The 19861-nt window shown below is 42.1% G+C and overlaps 1 protein-coding gene across 1 annotated transcript in view; it reads left to right on the forward strand.

Moving 5' to 3' along the window:
- Positions 1 to 19861, forward strand: part of cntn5 (contactin 5) — a 229839-nt gene that overhangs the window by 51150 nt on the left and 158828 nt on the right. The window contains exon 2 of the mRNA XM_080772412.1: positions 4264 to 4382. Within this exon, the coding sequence (XP_080628538.1) occupies positions 4328 to 4382 (55 nt within the window). The 5' untranslated portion in view covers positions 4264 to 4327. The remainder of the gene's footprint in view (positions 1 to 4263; positions 4383 to 19861) is intronic.

The raw sequence follows: 19861 nt of genomic DNA on the forward strand, positions 1-19861 counted from the left end.
ATTTCTGTGTCCTAAGAACTAATCAGATATTCACGTAACTTCATTTTCTGTAACTCGAGACCCCAGGGGCTCTCTCTCTCTCTCTCTCTCTCTATGTTTCAATCTCTCTGTCTCTCTCTCTCTCTCTCTCTCTCTCTCTCTCTGTGTGTGTGTGTGCTCTCTCTCTCTCTCTCTCTCTGTGTGTGTGTGTGTGTGTGTGTGTGTGTGTGTGTCTCTCTCTCTCACTCTCTCTCTCACTCTCTCTCTCTCTCTCTCTCTCTCTGTCTGTCTGGGTAGATTCCAGACAATTTAGATGAAAGAAACAGCACTGGCTGGTGTAAATGCAGCCAGTTGTCACTGTTTTTTTCATTCCTTTTATTTTTTTGTAAATGTGTGAAGACAGCGAAAAGGCTTATTCAATCAGTTTCCTGCTGTTCTTCCCTTCAAATCAAGTGTCTTGAAAAGTCCCCCATCTTATCTTTTTCCCCCCATGGAGGCAAGTGAGGTTTTTATCCGTGGACGTCTCTAATCTCTAGGATATCAGATTTCACAACGTTGTGATAATACTGGAGGTCATTCAGAGGTAACTATGCTGGAGTGATAAAAATGCATATTGCCACATTCAAAAGGCTCGTGAGACCTCTCATATACCAACACATGAATACAAATGAGATCCTCTCTTTCACAATCGGAAATTCCATCATATCCATTATCCAACCATCCATGCATGCATTTAAATATTAATTTAACCCCGGGAGAAGAGTATATAATACTACAGGATGACCTGATGTGCTCTGCCCAGCCAAATCTTTGCTCAGGTTTCCCGGAAACATCAGTGTGAATCTAAACTGATTCTGTGCACACATATAAAGCTTTCGGTCAAACCTTCAGACCCTCATCAGAGAAGACATTTAACAGTATGTAGCCTACATTATGTTTAGAGCAGCGGGTCATGACCCATTTAGGAGTCATGGACCGCTCAATTCACACTGCCTTGCCTTCTTGTCTACTTCTTGGCTGTCATCTCTGATACACTGTGACAGAATAAGAGAACACTATCACAACGTTCTTGAGTTGTTGCAGACAGAACAATAGTTGTCGAGCTTATCTCCACTATATGGCTTACATTGACACTCCACGTCGCCACGAAGTTTTATCTTTGCTTTTTTTAATGTTTTTGTTTTGTGGCTTTTGCCTTTATTTTATATTTTTGTATAGAGGGACATGCAGACAGTAAGCTGACAGGAAATGGGGGAGAGAGATGGGGGGATGACATGCAGTAAAGGCAGTCGGGATCGGGAGTCGAACCCGCGGCACACTGCCAGACTTGGACTACCGGCCAAGGTGCCTGGACCGCTGAGCCATGGCCCAGGCCTTATCTTTGCTTTTGTGGAACTCCACAACCATCTCCTTGGTTTTGAAGATGTTTAGGATTTAATTGTTATGAACACACCACTCAACTAGTGAGGAGACTTCTGCTCTATTACAGGAGATCAGACCCATGTGACAGTCTGTCTACAATCTTACAGGAGAGGTGACCGAACGCAAGCATGGGGAGCACTATTACTGATGGACTGTGACATTTGACGTTAACTGCTTCAGTCAGGAACACTCACGTCATACGTAGATTTAACGTTTTTGCAACAACTGGAAAACAGTTCTGTTGGAGAAAAAAAACGGAAATGGAAATTTTGCTGTCCATGGGGATGCAGCTTTTTAAACGGAAATATCTCAGATTCTTCTTTTTCAGTCAAAACAAGCTCATTTCTCAAAACGATATACAAAAAGTATGTTTTGGGTGGATTAATCGCAATACATACCCCTTCCGACGACTGAACTTTTCTTCGGAAAGGGATGTGATACATCTACAACTTTGACGTAATTCCGAGCTTCCAGAACAGTTCCTCGGCACCTCAATGAAACATATCATTAGGCTATCAATCAAAGCACTAACAGACAAGTCGAGAATTCCTATTAGCAGACTTACTTGAAACTTTACACACATGATGATAAAAGATGTTGTCACCCACTCAGAAGACGCACTAATTCAGTGATCACATTGAATTAATGTAACGTGTTGCCACCTCCATGGTGGGAGGAGACTAATGTGAAAGTGAGTGAGTGACAACTCCAGCAACACGAACAGTTCCTCAGTGCTCTAACAAATTAGGCTAATGAATTTTGCCAGTCCATAATTATCAACTAAAATACAACAACAGACCTACATGTGTGTTTTATCTATTCCTTTCACTCATCATTAGCAAAGCTGAAGGCGGCGATTGTGATCTGCATGAACAGTGCTGAGAACCCATTCATTTTGGCACAAATATGCTCGCTGAAGCGAACCTCTGTCTCTCCCAGAACGGCATCAAAACAAATCCAGCTCCACACTAATTGTAGGCCTGTATTAGCCTGCGTTTTTAAACTATGAATTAATTCGGAAATGTATATTTGCAGTATAATGAATCATCTATGCATATTTAACATTTGTAAAACATTAAAATGTGTGTGGGGTACGCGTCCGACATAGTAATGCCCCACCTGCCTCTGATTGGCCTACCGACACTGCCCATCATGACTGTCCACTGAGGTGGATAGCTATGCTGGATAGTCTGATGCGAGGTTACTCTGTGGTGGAAAATAATACAAGTACGGTATGATGCAAGATAACTGTACGTTTTATTTTTGTAGAAGAGGCAAACTAATATTGTTTATGCCGTTTGCTTTGATGGAATACTTGATTGAACATGTACGCCGTAATATGATTTGATTTGGGTGTGTTCTAAATAAAGTGTTTGTGTTGATTATTGTATTATTGATATTGAAATGTATTTGTATGTGTAAACTTGAAATATTGTTGTACTGTAAAAATGTCTATTTTTCCTTGATCTTTATCTTTTTTAGTATAATAGTGTAGAAAAGAGTCATCCTAGTGAGCAGTGAGACCAGGCTTTCCTCCGAGGTGGTGGAAAGCCTTAACCTGACGCTGCCAGATGAGGGCGGTATTGCGGAAACATATTCCCCAACACAACACTCATCTGGGATCTCTGACGGAGTTGAGCCCTGAGTCAGATCTGCTTCGTACCGAACCAATCAGCGTGAGCTAAAGGCGGGATGCGGATGTGACGGTATATAGACACGTCGATATGATTGGTTGTGTTTGCACGCCCACACGGTGATAGACAGACGCTCCCATCCAATCATCTACCATGTATCTTGAAAAAAAGGAACAGCCCCGTCATCGAATTTGCTTCCGCGATCCCAGATCCAAATAAGCTGTGAAACAAATTTGTGTAGCAAGCTTTTTGGACCTGGCAGCGTCAGGTTAGGAAAGCCTGGTGAGGCGAGGTTACCCTCCCCCTGGCCTATTCCATGGGTTGGACCCACCCACCTCACGTGCTGTCACTCCCTCTCAATCAGTAATCTCACCTGCTCTCACTCACACCTCAATCAGTGGCCAGCTATATATACTGCCTGAGTGCCTGTCCATGCAGTCATTGTTTGTCAGCAGCAACTCCACCACCTGATAGCCCTCTGTCCTGGAGCCTTACAAAGTCCCATCTGAGGTACTAGGAGCGGTGTATATCTGACTTTCAAATGGGGTGCAGCAGATCGAAGAAAAGAAGAGTCTGGGGACCCACCTGCAGGGTAGATGACTTTAATAGGACAGAAACCTCTGCTGAAGTAGGCAGTTGTTTGTGCCCAATGGGAAACATTATGTAGTTCCATATGAAATTATAAACGGCTAAAAAATTCCAAAACAATCCACTCCCAACAGTGGACCATATTTTGTTGTGACTACCCTTATTTATGCAGCTCAGTTATTATTTATTCATGGATTTCTCTCTCTGTGTATTACCCACTGAAGTGCATAACATGCTCATTCTTTCTGACATCTGAACTTGTACTGATACTATCTCAAAATTACATGTATGTAATTTTGGAGGTCTACATAATATAGCAATATGTATGTTTTTCAGAAAACTGGATTTAGAAGACATTTTTTTGAATTGGCCTCTGGTCTTAATGGGTTAAATCCTCTAGTCGTAGAGAACCAGGACTTGAGTTTGACCTGCTTGTTTCTGTCTACCCCAAATCTCTGCTCTTAAAAACACCATATCAAGAATATGTGCTGAATTGAAGTCCGACTCGGGTCGAGGTTTTCTTTTGTCGCTGAGCTTCTTTCTATCACAGCTCGAATTCTAAATTGTGATCCGAGTCTGAGAATATGGATGCCTGGGGTTCAAGTGCTTAGTGGACTAATTATACGCAATATATTTCCAGGCGCAGCTTTAATGAAGAAACTGACCTGCTGACATTCTCACAGAAGGGACCCTCCCAAACAAGTATGGGGTCGCCATGGAAACCACTTCTTCTCCTGTCTATCATCAGTGGCCTTTCAGGTAGGAAACCAGCATGGTTGTCTATGGGATCGACACATAGTGGTATATACACACTGCTCTGTGATTATGAAAGGTTATGGTTATGTCTATGGGACCGACACATAGTGGTATACACACTGCTCTGTGATGATGAAAGGTCATTGCTCTTATGAACCGGACGCCCCCTTCTCGCTTAACATTGGTTTGCTTGTATTGTACAGCAGTGGTTGAAGAAATACTCTACTTGTACTCTACTAAATGTTTTACTACACTCTGCTACAAGCAAATGTCCTGTATTATATATTTTTTTTTATTTCACTCAAAGTATAAAATCTCAATTGACCTAAAGTGACAAAAATAAAGGTAGTGATTGCATTGGTCATTCATTGGAATATTGAAATAAGGTGGGCATTTTGAAAACGTTTTAGTTTTCAAAATATGTCAGACTTTTGAAAATGGCTTAATTGGTTAATATATGTTTTGTAATAATAATCAAGTAAAAGGTATTTGATGTGTAGTGGAGTAGAAGTATAATGTAGAAACATTGACATAAACTAAAGAAAAAGTACAGTACTTTTCCACCACTGGGTATGACGTCCACTGTTACCTGATTGAGCACAGCGGCACACAGTCCTCTCCTGTGAATATGAAAGGTCATGGCTCTTATGAACCACCCATCGGTTCGACACTAGTTTGCTTGTAATGCACGGGTAGGCCATCTCCTGTACAAATTGATGCCCTTTCTCCCAGTAACAGTCGTTGCCTGTCACTCATGGATAAAGAGCGACAGCTTAGAGTTGACAACTAAATGCTGAAAGAAATATGTAATAGCGAGGAGAATACTAGATAATAGAATGAATTGGACCGGTGAAGGCTCTGGCTTGTTACACCATGTCATAGAAGAAGAATAATGCATCTCATGATGCATTATTAAGTGACAGCTAAGAGTGGCAGCTACATGTTGAAAAAGTATAATAGCAAGGAGAATACTAGAGAATGTCATTTTTGGACCAGCCTCTTGTAGCTTGTTACACCGTCCCAGAGAAGGGAGAGAATGGTCTGTAATATACTTAAATGTGGAGGCAGCAATTGAGGCTGTAGTTCTGTTAAATATGCTGCGATAAAGATTCACCAGAAAGACGCGTTATTAGTTTCATTTGTGCTGTGGGGAGGTTTTGTCTTGCCAGTTTTTTGTTTTAATTACTGACAACCTGACAACACCTACACAAGCAATATATAGAGCTGTGAACAATTTGAACTTTATACTAGCCTATTAGTATGATGCCTTTGTCATATATGCCTTCTTGAAAATGCAGGAAGAAATTAACATATGTATGGAAATTGATCAGATTGTATTGATTCCAACGCCATTTGTGATTCTGCTTATCGGTTAGATTCTACAGTATATCAGTTCACTATTGATTCCTGATCAATTTATTCCTGATCAATTTACAGTGTTGAAAAATAAGGACGTGTCAATCAATTAATTTATTGTAGGATCACACTTACAAGTGAAAATGGGTGAAATTCTTGTTTGTGAGAGCCTTCTCTCACAGAACAAAAGTAGGGGAAAAAAGTAGGGAAGAGACAATAAGTAGAAAAGGTGCCCCTCGGGGCACAGGTCTCCACCAGGGCAGGGCAGGTCAGGTGGTGGCCTCCTGGTGGCACATTGTTCCAAAAATGTGTTTTGCAAAAATCCACCTGTTGGTGGCGCTATAACAGGCCAATGTGAAAAAGGTGGGATATATTCCTCAGCCTAGTAGGAAGAACGTCTGTGAAAGATTTCACGTAAATTGCACGCTGCGTTCATGATTTGAGGCTTTTTAGTAACTACCTGTCAGTGGGGAGTGTTGGCTGGGAGGAGGAGTAGGACTAAGGCCCTATACGTCCTCTCTGGGGGGGGGGGGGGGGGGGGTAATACCTGTCAGTGGGGAGTGTTGGCTGATGAATGAATATCTACATCCTAATACAGGGGGGTCAAATTATGACAGGCAATTCCTCCTGTCAACCCCCCAGTCAAAAAATACTTTGTTTGTAATAGACACTCATGCTTTCCAAGGTGTGATTTGGCACCGCAGTAATTTAGTTTTTCAATGTGACTTTAAACTGGTACTTGTGGTGTTTTCTTAGGTTAATTCCACAATAGAATATAGGAGATGATATTTGCAGACGTTCCTACTGTCAATGTCCTTGCCGGGTGCACACGTATACTATTCTAATAATCACGTGCCATTTTAATTTAAGTTAATTTTCAGTGGCTCCGCTTGCTATGAAGCTCTATTTCTTCACATGTTGGGAGAATATTTGCCACCCGTTATGATCTGCCACCTAAATTAATCCTAGAGGTCTTATTCTGTGCATATAACATTTGCTGAAAATAGATTCAGAACATTCTGAATCAGATTTGTGATGGTATAAGGGCCGATTCATACTCCTATTTTAGAGCCGAATAAAAGTCGGTTCGGCTCTGTAGAGCCTACAATTTGACGTCATTTGAGGTTCGGGGGGGCGGGTACCGTCCTAAAGTCGTCTCTTCGGTGCTACTGAAAATTTCTGACGAGCCGAAATCATTTCGGCACTACAGCGCCGAAACAGCGGTAAAATAGGAGTATGAATGAACTCCAATTCATAACTACATTTATGCTAACAGCTAGCGGCACAGAAATAATTAAAGCTCTAAAACCTGAGCCATACTTTGTTGCATGGCAGCGTCACTCATTGAGAATAGCCAAACTACAAGCTCACAATGCGTCACCTCCGTGATGAGTTCTGAGCTTGTAGGTCTGCTATTTTTGAGAGGGCGACACCGTCTTTTGTGGCCAGATCTGTAATCTGTAATCTAGTAGGACTATAGTAAATGATAAAAAAGATTGCTATAAAATTTTGTAAAACAAATACATATTTAGCCCCATGTTCAAATGCCCCCGCCCCCCCCTGTAAAAAAATGCTAAAATCGCTAAAACGAAAGAAAGCAGCAAATAACAGTCATCTTTTACTTTCTCTAATAACCAAAAACATTAACCTTGGTTGAAAAAAACTAAAGTTGTCCTTTAACCCATTCCGACCTGAGATCAGATTCTAAAAATGTCTTCTAGTTAGTTAGTTAGTTAGTTACTTTATTGACAAAAATGTATAAAACATTGGGTCCAAACAATAATAAAAAACCCATGAATCAAAAACTTTAAAAAGGTACAATACATTAAAATACACAATACAGAAACCCTTTACAACAGGAGCTTTCTATTGCTCCACAAGTGACAGGCAGGCATGTAGCATAATGCAAAGTCTCTCTGTTAGTGCCCACAAAGAGTGAGCTCAAATCAATACCCTCATGTCCATATTTCTCTCTGATATCTTGTGTGAGGGGACAAACCAGTATGTGCTGTTCGTTTTGTATACCAGTCTACATCCTGACAGTTTTCATTCTGACCTGAGATCAGATTCTAAAAATGTCTTCTATGTCAGTCGCTCTTTGATTTTTCAAAAATAGCAGACCTACAAACTCGTAGCGCGCCAGTTGGTAGCGCGCTATGAGCTTGTAGATCTGCTATTTTTAAATAGCTAAAGCATAACGTAATGCTAACACCAAAAGGGGTTCCCGCCCAAAATGGGTTAAGATTAAAGGAGACAAGACGTGATACATCTTTAATGAACCTAGAGGGGGGAATTAGGTTTTGCTAAGACAGCCAGACGAATTACAGGGTCGGAAGAGAATTTAGCAACCAAACACGCTAGATAGATTTCAATCCTTGAGGCAGTCTGAGGTGTGATGAAGCGACTGATTAAAACCACCACGATCATATATTTAGCATGACTAGTTGTACCCAGCCAAAGTATTGACAGGGACAGCAGTGCACGATTCAAATATCTTTGTCCATGATATTGATAAATATTTTTATGTGGAGCACTGATGTGAAAGTATTCCCCCTTAGGAGTAACATGAAGAATGCCCATGGCCCAGACAATCAAGTATTCGCAGCGCAGAAGGCAAAAGAAAATAGGATTTTGACCTGTGGGTGCACCCACCACGATCATTGTATCACCCCAGGGATGCATAATGTTACAAGTGCACTATTTCGCTATGCATTGTGTGGAATGAAGGTCTCAGCCGGGGGAGTCGAGGCCATGTTTATTCCAGCAGATTTCACATTGTAATGGATGAAAAATGGAATCAACAGCCCTTCCAGAATATTTTCACCCACCAACAGTGTCAGACACGGTTCCATATCTCTCTCTCTTTCTCTCTCTCTCTCTCTCTCTCTCATTCCATTTGCTCTCTCTTTCTTTCTCAATGTACGTATACAGCACACCAATTGTGATGGTAAAACGCTTGACACGTCAACAACAATAGGCCACGCACAATTGCAGTTTGTATGTATTAGACGACACCTGGCAGTGTCAAAGCCATATGTACGATTACGAACAGTACTGAGGCAGTTGATAGACCAGAAGGCAGTGTGGTTCCCAACTTCTGACCTCAATTTCCCACTTTTCTGATTTACCAGCTAGTTAATTGAAGCCACCTGCTATCCCACATCTAAATGTCTACCTGATTAGACGGCTATAAGGGGAGGTTGGCATTATTGGAAAATAAATCCCTTCACACAGATGGGGTTTAATTTCCTGTAATGAAAGCTTCTGCCTGACTGTATTAAATGAAATAATTATGTAAAGCTCCCCTTACCACTACCACTTCAACATAAAAGTCAGTAAAATAGTTTTTTGCAAAGCATGCATGCAAAACAGTACAAAAACAGTGAATGAAAATATTTCCGAAAAACATGTTTCATAGTTTAACTCATGCTAGCCCATAGCATTGTCATATGGCAGTGGTCCTTAACACATAGACTGCTACAGGTTCTAGCGGACCCTGGCTTACTGGTGCTGAAGGCTTAACATGGGCTTTTTGAGCTTTTTGGGGGGCCCACAGCGAGGGGCCTCTTATAGCGAGAATCACAATCGCATAAATAAAAAGAAAGCCCAACTTGTCCACTTCAATTAAAAAAAAAAATTATGATTCTACCATCTTCCATTCTGGAGATATTGACCTTTTTCTAACACCTGCTTTTGCCTGCACGCTGCTTGTGAAAAAAAACAACAGAGATATGGAGGCCTGAAGTTGACAGACATTTCAGTTCAGTTTTTTTAGTTCAAAAGACCGATATAAAATTGAGCACAAATAATATCCTATACAAACCATATACCGAATGAAAGCCCTGAATGTCTACTTTTAGGAGGAAAACAGTACACATTGTACACATATACAGTTTGTCACTAATTGGCTATTGAATGCAGCTTGCGCCCACCAGAGAACTTTAGAGAAGGCATGGACCCGAAGAACTATTATTCACAAAATAAGGCCTATAGCGACATGTACATACTATATACCGTATGAAACAGTAGACTCTCTGCTTTCATAAGAAAAATACCACCCAGAAAAATCACACCCCTGTGAAGTGAGCAGTGCAATTGCACTGCTCACTTCACAGGGGTGTGATTTTTATTATTATTACAGTATTAGTATTTTTCTTATGAAAGCAGAGAGTCGACTGTTTCATACGGTATATAGTATGTACATGTCGCTATAGGCCTTATTTTGTGAATAATAGTTATTCAGGCCCATGCCATCTCTAAAGTTCTCTGAAAAAGATAATTTTAGAGAGCATGGACCTAACAACTAAATATTCACAAAATAAGGCCTATAGCGACATGTACATACTATATACCGTATGAAACAGAATACTCTCTGCTTTCATAAGAAAAATACTAATACTGTAATAATAATAGAAATCACACCCCAGTGAAGTGAGCAGTGCAATGTTGCACTGCTCACTTCACAACATTGCACTGCTCACTTCACAGGGGTGTGATTTTTATTATTACGAGTAAGACGCGCGAACGCGGAAGGCGAACGCAGATCGTAAATTGCAATAACAATTAGAATAAATTACAGACATGATCTGCAGGGTGTCATAGTTAGTGCTTGGACCACGCCAGCTCCATATATGGTCACAAAAGACGCCATCACACTCATGTCACCATGACTCAGCCATAACCATATAAGGAGTCCCCAAAGCAGGACCACGCCATCACACTCATGTCACCATGACTCACAAATCACTCAGCTCCATATATGGGCACAAAAGGGCCAGGTCCACATATACAGTAAGCGGGACAGACAGACACACACACACACACACACACACACACAGACAGACAGACAGACAGACAGACGTGATCTGCTAGGTCTCATAGTAAGTGCTCATTGCATTCGCAATTACAGTATTAGTTTTTTTCTTATGAAAGCAGAGAGTCTTGATGCACATTATCTGATCATAAAACGGACTTGGAAACTTTCTTCAATCGTAGCCCCATATGTGCCCTCTCCCTACGCTCATTGAACTCATTCTGTGATTCGAGCTACAAACAATCGCAGTAACGGGGGGGGGGGGGGGGCAACTAGGCTTTGAGGAAATGATCTTGCATAATCAACATTATTGTCGATTGTCGTGTGCCGCTCCAAACATGTCCAGACATACCACTAACCTCATCGATCCAGTCTCGCGTATCTATAAGGTGAGACGCGAGACTGGATCGGATTGTGTCTGGACATGTTTGGGAAAAAAAACAAGAAAAACAACGACTCAACGAGATGGATGCGGCAGCAGAAGCAGCACGTCAACGTATTTGGAAGAAAAAAAACGAGAAAGCACCACCTGTCGTTGCAAGACAAACACCCGTATGTTGCTGATAGACAGATAATAATCGATCCGATTTTGTCCTGCCGTTCATTTTATCACATTAGGTGCAGGGCAGGCTGCTCGACGGTGAGTTTATAATAGCCTGTTGTAACGAGAAAGGGGGGTGGATGGATGGATGCCTTATGATGGATGCGAGCAAAGCAACAGCAGCAGCAGTACGGCTTGCGATCAGCGACCAACGTATCATGGCGGGCCCTCGATAATGATGTGCAATCTGTCCATGACTAACTCCACATGTTATTGGCAAACGTTACGTTATGAAATCAAATGCCGATCGTTGCAGGTTTATATACGGGCAGAGAGCAAATCGCGTTGTATCTTGTTCCGAGAATGAGAGTGAGTGCAAGCCTTGCAGTTGAAAGCAGTGGGGAGTGGGGGGGGAACTGCCAATGCGATCCAAGAGGAAGAGACCCCCCCCCCCACCATTCTCCCTCGGGAGAAACCATGTAGAAACAGGAGGGGAGGGGGAATCGAGTGTATTCACACAAACAAGAGCATTGTCCCATCCATTTTAGATCCCCTGACATCTGCGTTGGTCTATGCCGGACGGCCGTCTCCAATACGTCGTACGTCCTCGCATAGACCAACCAATAGGCGGTGCCAGACGCTTCTCAGACCAACACCTCTTTTCAGCAGGGGGGGGTTTTAACTCTTTTTAGAGCCGATCGGTGTTACATTATGAGTTGTCCGGGCGCAAATATAGTTGAACCATAGTAATCAATAAAAAAACGTTTTTTGGACCATAAAACGTATAAAAACGTTATGCGCTTCTTGCGCTTGGCTATAATAAAACGTTTAAAAACGCTTTGCGCATTCGATGAGTTAATGTAGGGTCCCCAGCTAAATGTGATATGGCATCAGTTCTCTGCAGGGACCGTGGCCAAATACATATTCATCTGAGGGTCGTTGAAATGAAAGGGTAGGGTACTGAAGCGACTGTCTTCAGTTGGTTTATGAAGTTATAAAGCACACTTAATTTGTTCAAGCCGAGTCAATTGAGTCCCACCGATTTTCGATCTCTCCAATCCATCCCTCTGTGCCTTGGCTGCTTACAGGTGACTGCGTTTGTTCAGCTTGTTTATTTGTCCCACTGTGTCCCCACCTATGTCTTACGTTATTCTCTTTTCTGTGTGCACATTCTGTAGCCATTGATTTTTCTCTCTCTCACTCTATAGCCCTATACGTCCATTTTCTTAACAGAAAATTGGATTACGCCAGTGACCTTGTCTGCTATTCTGTTTAGTCGGCATTTGCTGTTACAAAACACTAAAGGGGTTGTTTCAAACGATTCTTGCTTCGAAGACCTAATTCACACCTAATTCACAACATCTAAATCAGCTGTCAGTGTGAGAAAGCCCCACTTTGACACTTTTTGATGTTTAAAATGTAATTTTCTATCATAAAAATATAATTTGCTCTGGGTGCAGTACAAATATAATTTATTGACATAGGCCTTACATATGTGAAGAGTTTAGCAAACCGGCACAGTAAACACTTTGCCCAGAATGTTCCAGGCACCCTCTCTATACATGCATGCATTTTAGTGGAAATCGGTTCATGAAATATACATGTGAAAATGTTGCGTTCTGCTGAATTTACTAACTAAACCACTATCCTTTGCGACTTATAGCACTTTGACGTGGACATTTCTGCACTCAGTAGAGGTGTGTATGTGTGTAGGAGAGCTGCTTTGATGGCAGAGATTCTCTTAGATGTTCTACAGAGAATGTTGCTTCTGCATTGGGTCATCCTACTGGTCATCCTACTGGCTTGAGACACACATGGTGTGTTTATATGCATTTTCAGGATGATTGAAGTTTATGCCATGGCCTTGTTGAATCTTTGTTGAACCATGACAAGCAGGCAAGTCAACTCAGCTGAAGTATTAAAAATATATATATATTAATAACATTTTAAATCTGTAGACAATTTAAGTGTGTGTGTGTGTGTGTGTGTGTGTGTGTGTGTGTGTGTGTGTGTGTGTGTGTGTGTGTGTGTGTGTGTGTGTGTGTGTGTGTGTGTGTGTGTGTGTGTGTGTGTGTGTGTGTGTGTGTGTGTGTGTGTGTGTGTGTGTGTGTGTGTGTGCGCGTGCGTGTCAGTGCAAAGAAAACATTCAACGAAATATAATCTCTTTAGATGATCCGATGCACAGAAAGTGTGAAATGGAAGATTATTTTATTTCTATATTCATTGTTAAAACATTGGCAAACCTAACCTTGTGTGAACCTGCTGATGAAATTAAATTAGCTGTTGGAAGGCAGTATATAGTACTTATTTGCTGTTACGCTGTTTTACTTACTGAAATGTTATGGCCACTGTTTGAAATAATTATGCTCAGCAGGCACTAATTGCAACTCAATTTGTTATTTACGTTATCATACTATAATTCAGCGAATCTCTGAATGTCTGTCTGTCACTGACAGCGCGTTATCTCATCATTGACTGCACGAATCACTCCCACTTTTCACACAGGCATGGACCATAATTATATGGAGGGCGTAACGGAGCCCTTTTTTCCATTTGACACATTAATGATTAATAATGAATTTATTAGTGAATAAAAACAGCCGTTTACAGCCGTGGTCTTTATTCGTGGTCTATCTCCGACCGAGCCACACTATTAGCACACATCTCTCCATGCCAAAAAAATTCTGCACGCTCCCAGAATCCAGCTAGGCTACTTTTTACAGACGCAACTGTCATATTTACTGTACAAATATTGTTTTTACATCACCACACGATGGGCAATGCGCCTGGGCGCAGTACCCCCCACGGCCACAAGATGGGGGCAAATATCTCACAACGGGTAAGGGCTAGTATTGTTCAAAAGATTAATTATCATTCATTCGTAGCATTATTTGCTATAGCTATGGATTTCTCTTACAGTTATAAAAGCAAAAGGTTGTAGCCGGGCAAAGGGGGTAATTGGAGTCGCAAAGCCGTACTGAAGCCAGACTCAAAGTTTAAGATACACTGAGATAATATATACCTACTGTACTCAACACACCAAAGTTATACTTTGTCAAAGTTACCTTGCCATTGAGTTCTAGTGCATTCTAGCTCATATTGATTTCAATGGTTTAGCCGAAATGAGTCCCTGGAAAGAAAATATTTATTGATGAAAGAAATTCTAATGTTCATGACTTAACCCACGCTGACTTAGTTATGCCCCCTACTCACTGTAAGATATTTGCTCCGATTATGCTGTCAGGAGCTTTTATTTGGCACTCGCCGACAAAAAAACTGATCTGACGCATGATTGGAGTACGGTCGCCACGGTTTTGTTAGCTTGCTAAAAAATTTATTTAAAAGCTTATTAGACTGTCTATGGATCTGTTCAGGGACTTAAACTGCTTCAAAGATTCTTATTTGTTTGTTTGTCCCTTATTTCACCCATGCCTAATTTGCAGCTACAGTGACAGGAGCATTAAAACACAGTGTAAAATCTTGAGTGTTAATTCATCCATTTGTAACTCAGAGTGTAACCAGACGGACCCTTACGTTCGTACGCTCTGCCTCTGAGTGAAACGAACACAGAGGGTTTTACTGCGGAGCCGGTTTGATAATTCAGACTCTTGTCATCTTGTAGTCATTAAATCAGCCGTGTGTTCAATTCAGCTTCGTCTCCGGTACCTCCTCCTCGCTCCCCAGTGGTGGAATGACCTTCCCACAGCCAAGCACCTTCTCTCTATATTCTGCCATAAACTGAAAAGAACCCATCTCTTCAAGAAGAAGAGATGGCTTCACACACATGCGCGCATGCACGCACACACACACACACACACACACACACACACACACACACACACACACACACACACACACACACACTTCCCTCCCCTTGAATGAAATTCCGCTCCCTTTATGCCTTCTTCTTTCCACTATAATTTACCCTTTGCCTTGATTTATATTAAAACAGAAGTCGTGTGTTCATACAACCACATGTCCCCCCCTTAGGAGTGTGGTCTGAGCATTGCGGTGTGGCTTCCTTATTCCAGGAAACAAAGTAATCATTGTGCACGAGGAACTTCTAATTTGTTCTCTATAATCGCAAATGTACAATGTCATCGGTAATAAGGTTATGAGCAAAGTGGCTTGAATGCTCTACTTCATACAAAACCTGTGTAATTAGGAGCCAGGCCCTGATTAATTCATATAAATGCACCACAGGTCCCTCTCTGTAAAACAGTGGTCAAGACCTTTGTTTTAATTCACTCCCAGATTTTATGCTGTCTGTATTAATCAAATAGTAATTTAGGGAAACGAGCAGGTTGCTGCCGCCCAGGTATGAAAGCGATATCAAGAGATATCAAAAGTCTGCTGCTGTTCTGGTGATGACCAGATTTTGACCAAATACCTAAAGATTCTACATTTTTTATAATTAAACCCAAAATAATATTTTAAATTGTTTACATTGATATGAATGCATAACAAGTCACTTCTAATGTAGGATCATAGAGTAGTATCGGTATTCCAATCAGTTTAGGAAATCACATATTGAGACTTTAAGTGGCAAGGACGGAGTTCTCCGTTCAATCAATTAGTAATGCCTAGCACTCAGGACGGAGATTGATAAAAAGAATGGATATTATTGATATCAAAACTGATCGCATCCCTCCACAGGCTGGGAGTGTCTGTTGCGCAACATCCAATGTTATTTTCCGTACGGACGTCATCGAAAATGTTCCCCCCCCATTTTAGCGGATGAGATCGAAATTCATAAAACGTGAATAACTCTTCTCTATCTAAATCATTCCATCCAATTCTAAGCAAAAAGTATGTGTTAGACAGCCCATCGTGGTCCCGTCGCTAGTCGTGTTAGAATTAATCATACCTCACTCTTTGTGAGTGAGCAAAGAAAATACTGCTAGTTTTTCCCCACAATTTGAAACCTAATGTTATGCTTGCCAAGTATTACTGGGTGGTTTAATAACACATGATTCAGTGGCGTGACTGCTTTACATGGACAGTCTCTGTTTCATGCACGTAGTGGCATATGAGCTGCGATTGTTGTACTTATTCGTGGGGACATACTGATAAACGCTGTTCTGGGGGCGGGCGAGGCTTATGCCGTAACAATGAGCGGGAATTTGTCTGTGATGTCAAACCAGTGTACGGCTATAGAGAATGACTGAGGAAAAAAAAAAAACATGCTGAGAAGCTGTGATTGGGACCGCCTTGGAGGGATTCAGCAGAATAACAAGGCTCCATTTTCTGCTTGAGTGCTGCTTACTGATACAAACTACTTAATTGACTTTCTGCAGCCTTCTCTTCAGCAGACTATGCATCTATGTGTGACATTACAGGCAAGCTGTGTGCTGCATTACTGTGTGCCGTCCATGGAGGATTAACTTTGACTGTCATTTAGCTCTTGAAGTGAGGGACGCTAAAGCTGTATACGGCTTTAGGCCTGAGACTGTGTGCGCTGTGATGTTTTCATTGAGGCGTTGAACGTGGCCGAATGATGTCAGCACACGCCAGCTCCTTTCTAAAGCTCTGTGCAAATGTGTCCTGACTGTGAGCTAGCTCCTCATGCAATTTGGGGCACTCCTCAACAAACATTTTTCGTGATAGTTTTAGTCGACGAAATGAACACTGATCTTAAAACAGAATTGTGTAGCCTTCAAAAATGTATAGGCCTACCTGTTGTTTATACAGGTTTTCCATTTCTAAACTGTGGTTTTCACCACAGCTTGCCCCGTTTCGCATGCGTTTGTTCAGCACTGCCCTGCACATGCCCCTACATTGTATAACTAAACAAATTAGAGACGAGAGACGAGACTATAGGGATGCGGTCCACCATGCATCACAGCAGTCCTCGGGGCGGGCTGGTATCATAATAATAAGTGAAGACAGTCCCACACTTTCGGTTTTGTTTCATATTCCTCACCCCTGGGAGAAATGGGTTCATCTCCTTCCTACTGGGTCATTTTAGAACACATGTCATACTTGGAGGCCCCGTAGGCGAGATGGGTGGGGGCCCGCCTGCGAATTAGATCTGGCTTGCGTTATGAATACATGGCTTTCAATTCATTCTGACGTGCCTCATTGCAGCTACAGCTGCTGGGAATACAAGTCCATCATTGGCACATTATGTCTAGAGCAGCATAAACCAACAGGCAAATATTGTAGCGCAGAAACCTTATATCTCCACACTGCCAGTTAATGCCTGCATGGCTTATACTTTGTTGTCGAACAGTGTCATGCAAAAGTAGCAAATGTAGCCAATCTACAAGCTCTACTATCTTTGCTATTTTTTTCAACAATATTGTGACATTTTTGCGAATGCAGTGAGCACTTACTATGAGACCTAGCAGATCATGTCTGTCTGTCCGTGTGTCTGTCCCGCTATCCAAATATAGAGTGTGTTGCATCAGCAATCACTCAGCTCCTTATATGGGCACAGAAGGGGCCAGGTCCACTCAGCTCCATATATGGGCACAAAAGGGGCCAGGTCCACTCAGCTCCATATATGGGCACAAAAGGGGCCACATATACAGTAACAGCGGGACAGACACACAGACAGACAGACATAATCTGCAGGGTCTCAGCTGCGTTCGCTTCCCGCGTTTGCGCGTCTTACTGGTATAAATGTTGAACCATTGAAAACTAGAAAGTGCTCCACCAGGCCAGGAATGTTATTGTGGCCTCCTGGTGGCGCTATAATAGGCTAGAATAATAATAATGTGAAAAGGGTGCCATTTCTTCTTACGCCTTTGATGGCAATTCGACATTCAAAGTCATGATTTGAGGCATTTTGTTCCAAAAGTGTGTCTTGCAAAAGTCCACCTGCTGGTGGCGCTATAACAGGCCAATGTGAATAGGGTGGGATTTATTCCTTGGCCTAGTAGGAATGTGCGGGCAAATGTTCCCTCAAATTGCACTCTAATTGCAAAACGGGCCAATCCTGCCAACTCTGGAAGCCAATGTTAGCCAAATGGGATGGAATATGAAATACCAGAGGTCCATCGTGAACACATGACTATAGAGATACTGTGTACCATTTTTCAGGATTTTTGGACAGAATCTGAAGGAGATCAAAATGTTTTACAAAAGTCGGCCTCTTGGTGGTGCTATAAAAGGCAGATGTGAAACGGCAGGTAAAAGGTTTATCCTTGTGTGCATGGAAAGTTCCACACATCGGTGCAGTTATAGGTACAAATATTAAAGCCTGTTATAGCGCAACCATGAGGCTGATATGAAAATGTTCAAGTGACATTTCGTCCTTGCCGTAGTGGGAATGTGCGTGCAAAATATCACATCAATTGCACACTGCGTTCATGATTTGAGGCATTTTGTTCAAAACGGACCAATCCTGCAAACTTTCAAAGGCAATCTATCTATAGCCAATTTTCTACCATTTCCTGAAAAGTAACAGATTTGGGCATATGATGTTTACACGCGACGGCGACAATGTAGACTACAGTGCAGCGCGTCCAATATAGTGCTTTGTCAAGTAGTGTGATTGTGAGAAGTTTGGACGAAGAACAACTTCATTTGAATATTTAGCTGTTAAATATTTTTGGATCCTTGCAAAGCAGAGACAATGTGTCCCAGTTGAGAAGCACCGGTCTGACCCTCCTCATCACTCACTGTCAATTAGCAAAACACGGCGGTTTATTGCGGAAACGGAGGAGTGTTTGTGCGGCACAAAAGTGGCAGAGAGCGAGTGCGTCTTTGTCACATTGCTGAAGCTTGAAGAGCGTTACTGTGGAACTCGTCGCGACAAGGGTCGCGCAAAAATGCCTGCATTTATTTCCTTTTGGAAATCAAAGTTGAGCTGCAGCCAAAGCTATAATGTAATGAGGCTGCCTGACTGAGTGTTTTTGTGCTGTGGGGAGTTACACAGGCGTCGATCACAACCTCTCACACGTGCTGTACCAACATCGGCAACATGTACTGAATGAATATATGCAGAGCTGGAAAATGCGACTATACTGGTGAGCTATAGCGAGATGTATATGGAGTATGGAGATGACAGGAGACACCACTGGAGGTCTTGCATGAGAACAGCCTATTAGAGCAGCGATTCTCAACCGGTGCCACCAGTATTTCTTGACCTTTTTATTCATGCAGATGAAGTTCCATTGAGATCTCTTTTACAACGGAGCCATGTTCAGGGTAGCCTCGGAAACCCAGACGTTTTATTGATGTTCAGGGTGGCTCATGTCCCTGTAGCAAGTGATTAATGGCTAGGAACCAAAGGTACCCTTATTGCTTAGGTGGGGTCCATTTGGTGACGTGTACACTCTCAGAGTTAAATTAACAATGATGAGTTTACAGTGTAGCCCAGGAATACAAATTGTATCAAATGGGGGTCCGTGGCCTAATGCATATGAAACTGGGATAATTGAAATAATAAAAAAGGTTAAGGTAAGTGCTTAACAACGCCTGTCTTCTCATGTGAATACACAGACACACAAATGCTCCGCCTGTAAACACCATCTCCTTCAGCTGTGTCACATCAGTGACTTAATGTGTTGTGAGAAAGAAAGCCAACCTCAATCCAGCTCGTCGCAGGCGTGTGCGTGAAACCAGCAACACGAACGCAACATTTGAGTTTGAGTTTTCCCCGCTTGTCACTCCGTCTGTCATGATTGCCGGCGCCTACACGCCCGCTCGCCTCATGAATTACTATGCGTGGCATCAGTCCACCTGCCGTCTGAAAAGCCTGTATGGAATCACTGGTATAAGGCAGTGGTTCTCAATCTTTTCTGACCCCCAAAACTAATCATTTTT

This window comes from Protomyctophum bolini, assembly GCF_963924005.1.
Source record: "Protomyctophum bolini genome assembly, chromosome: 9".
Classification (NCBI taxonomy): Eukaryota; Metazoa; Chordata; class Actinopteri; order Myctophiformes; family Myctophidae; genus Protomyctophum; species Protomyctophum bolini.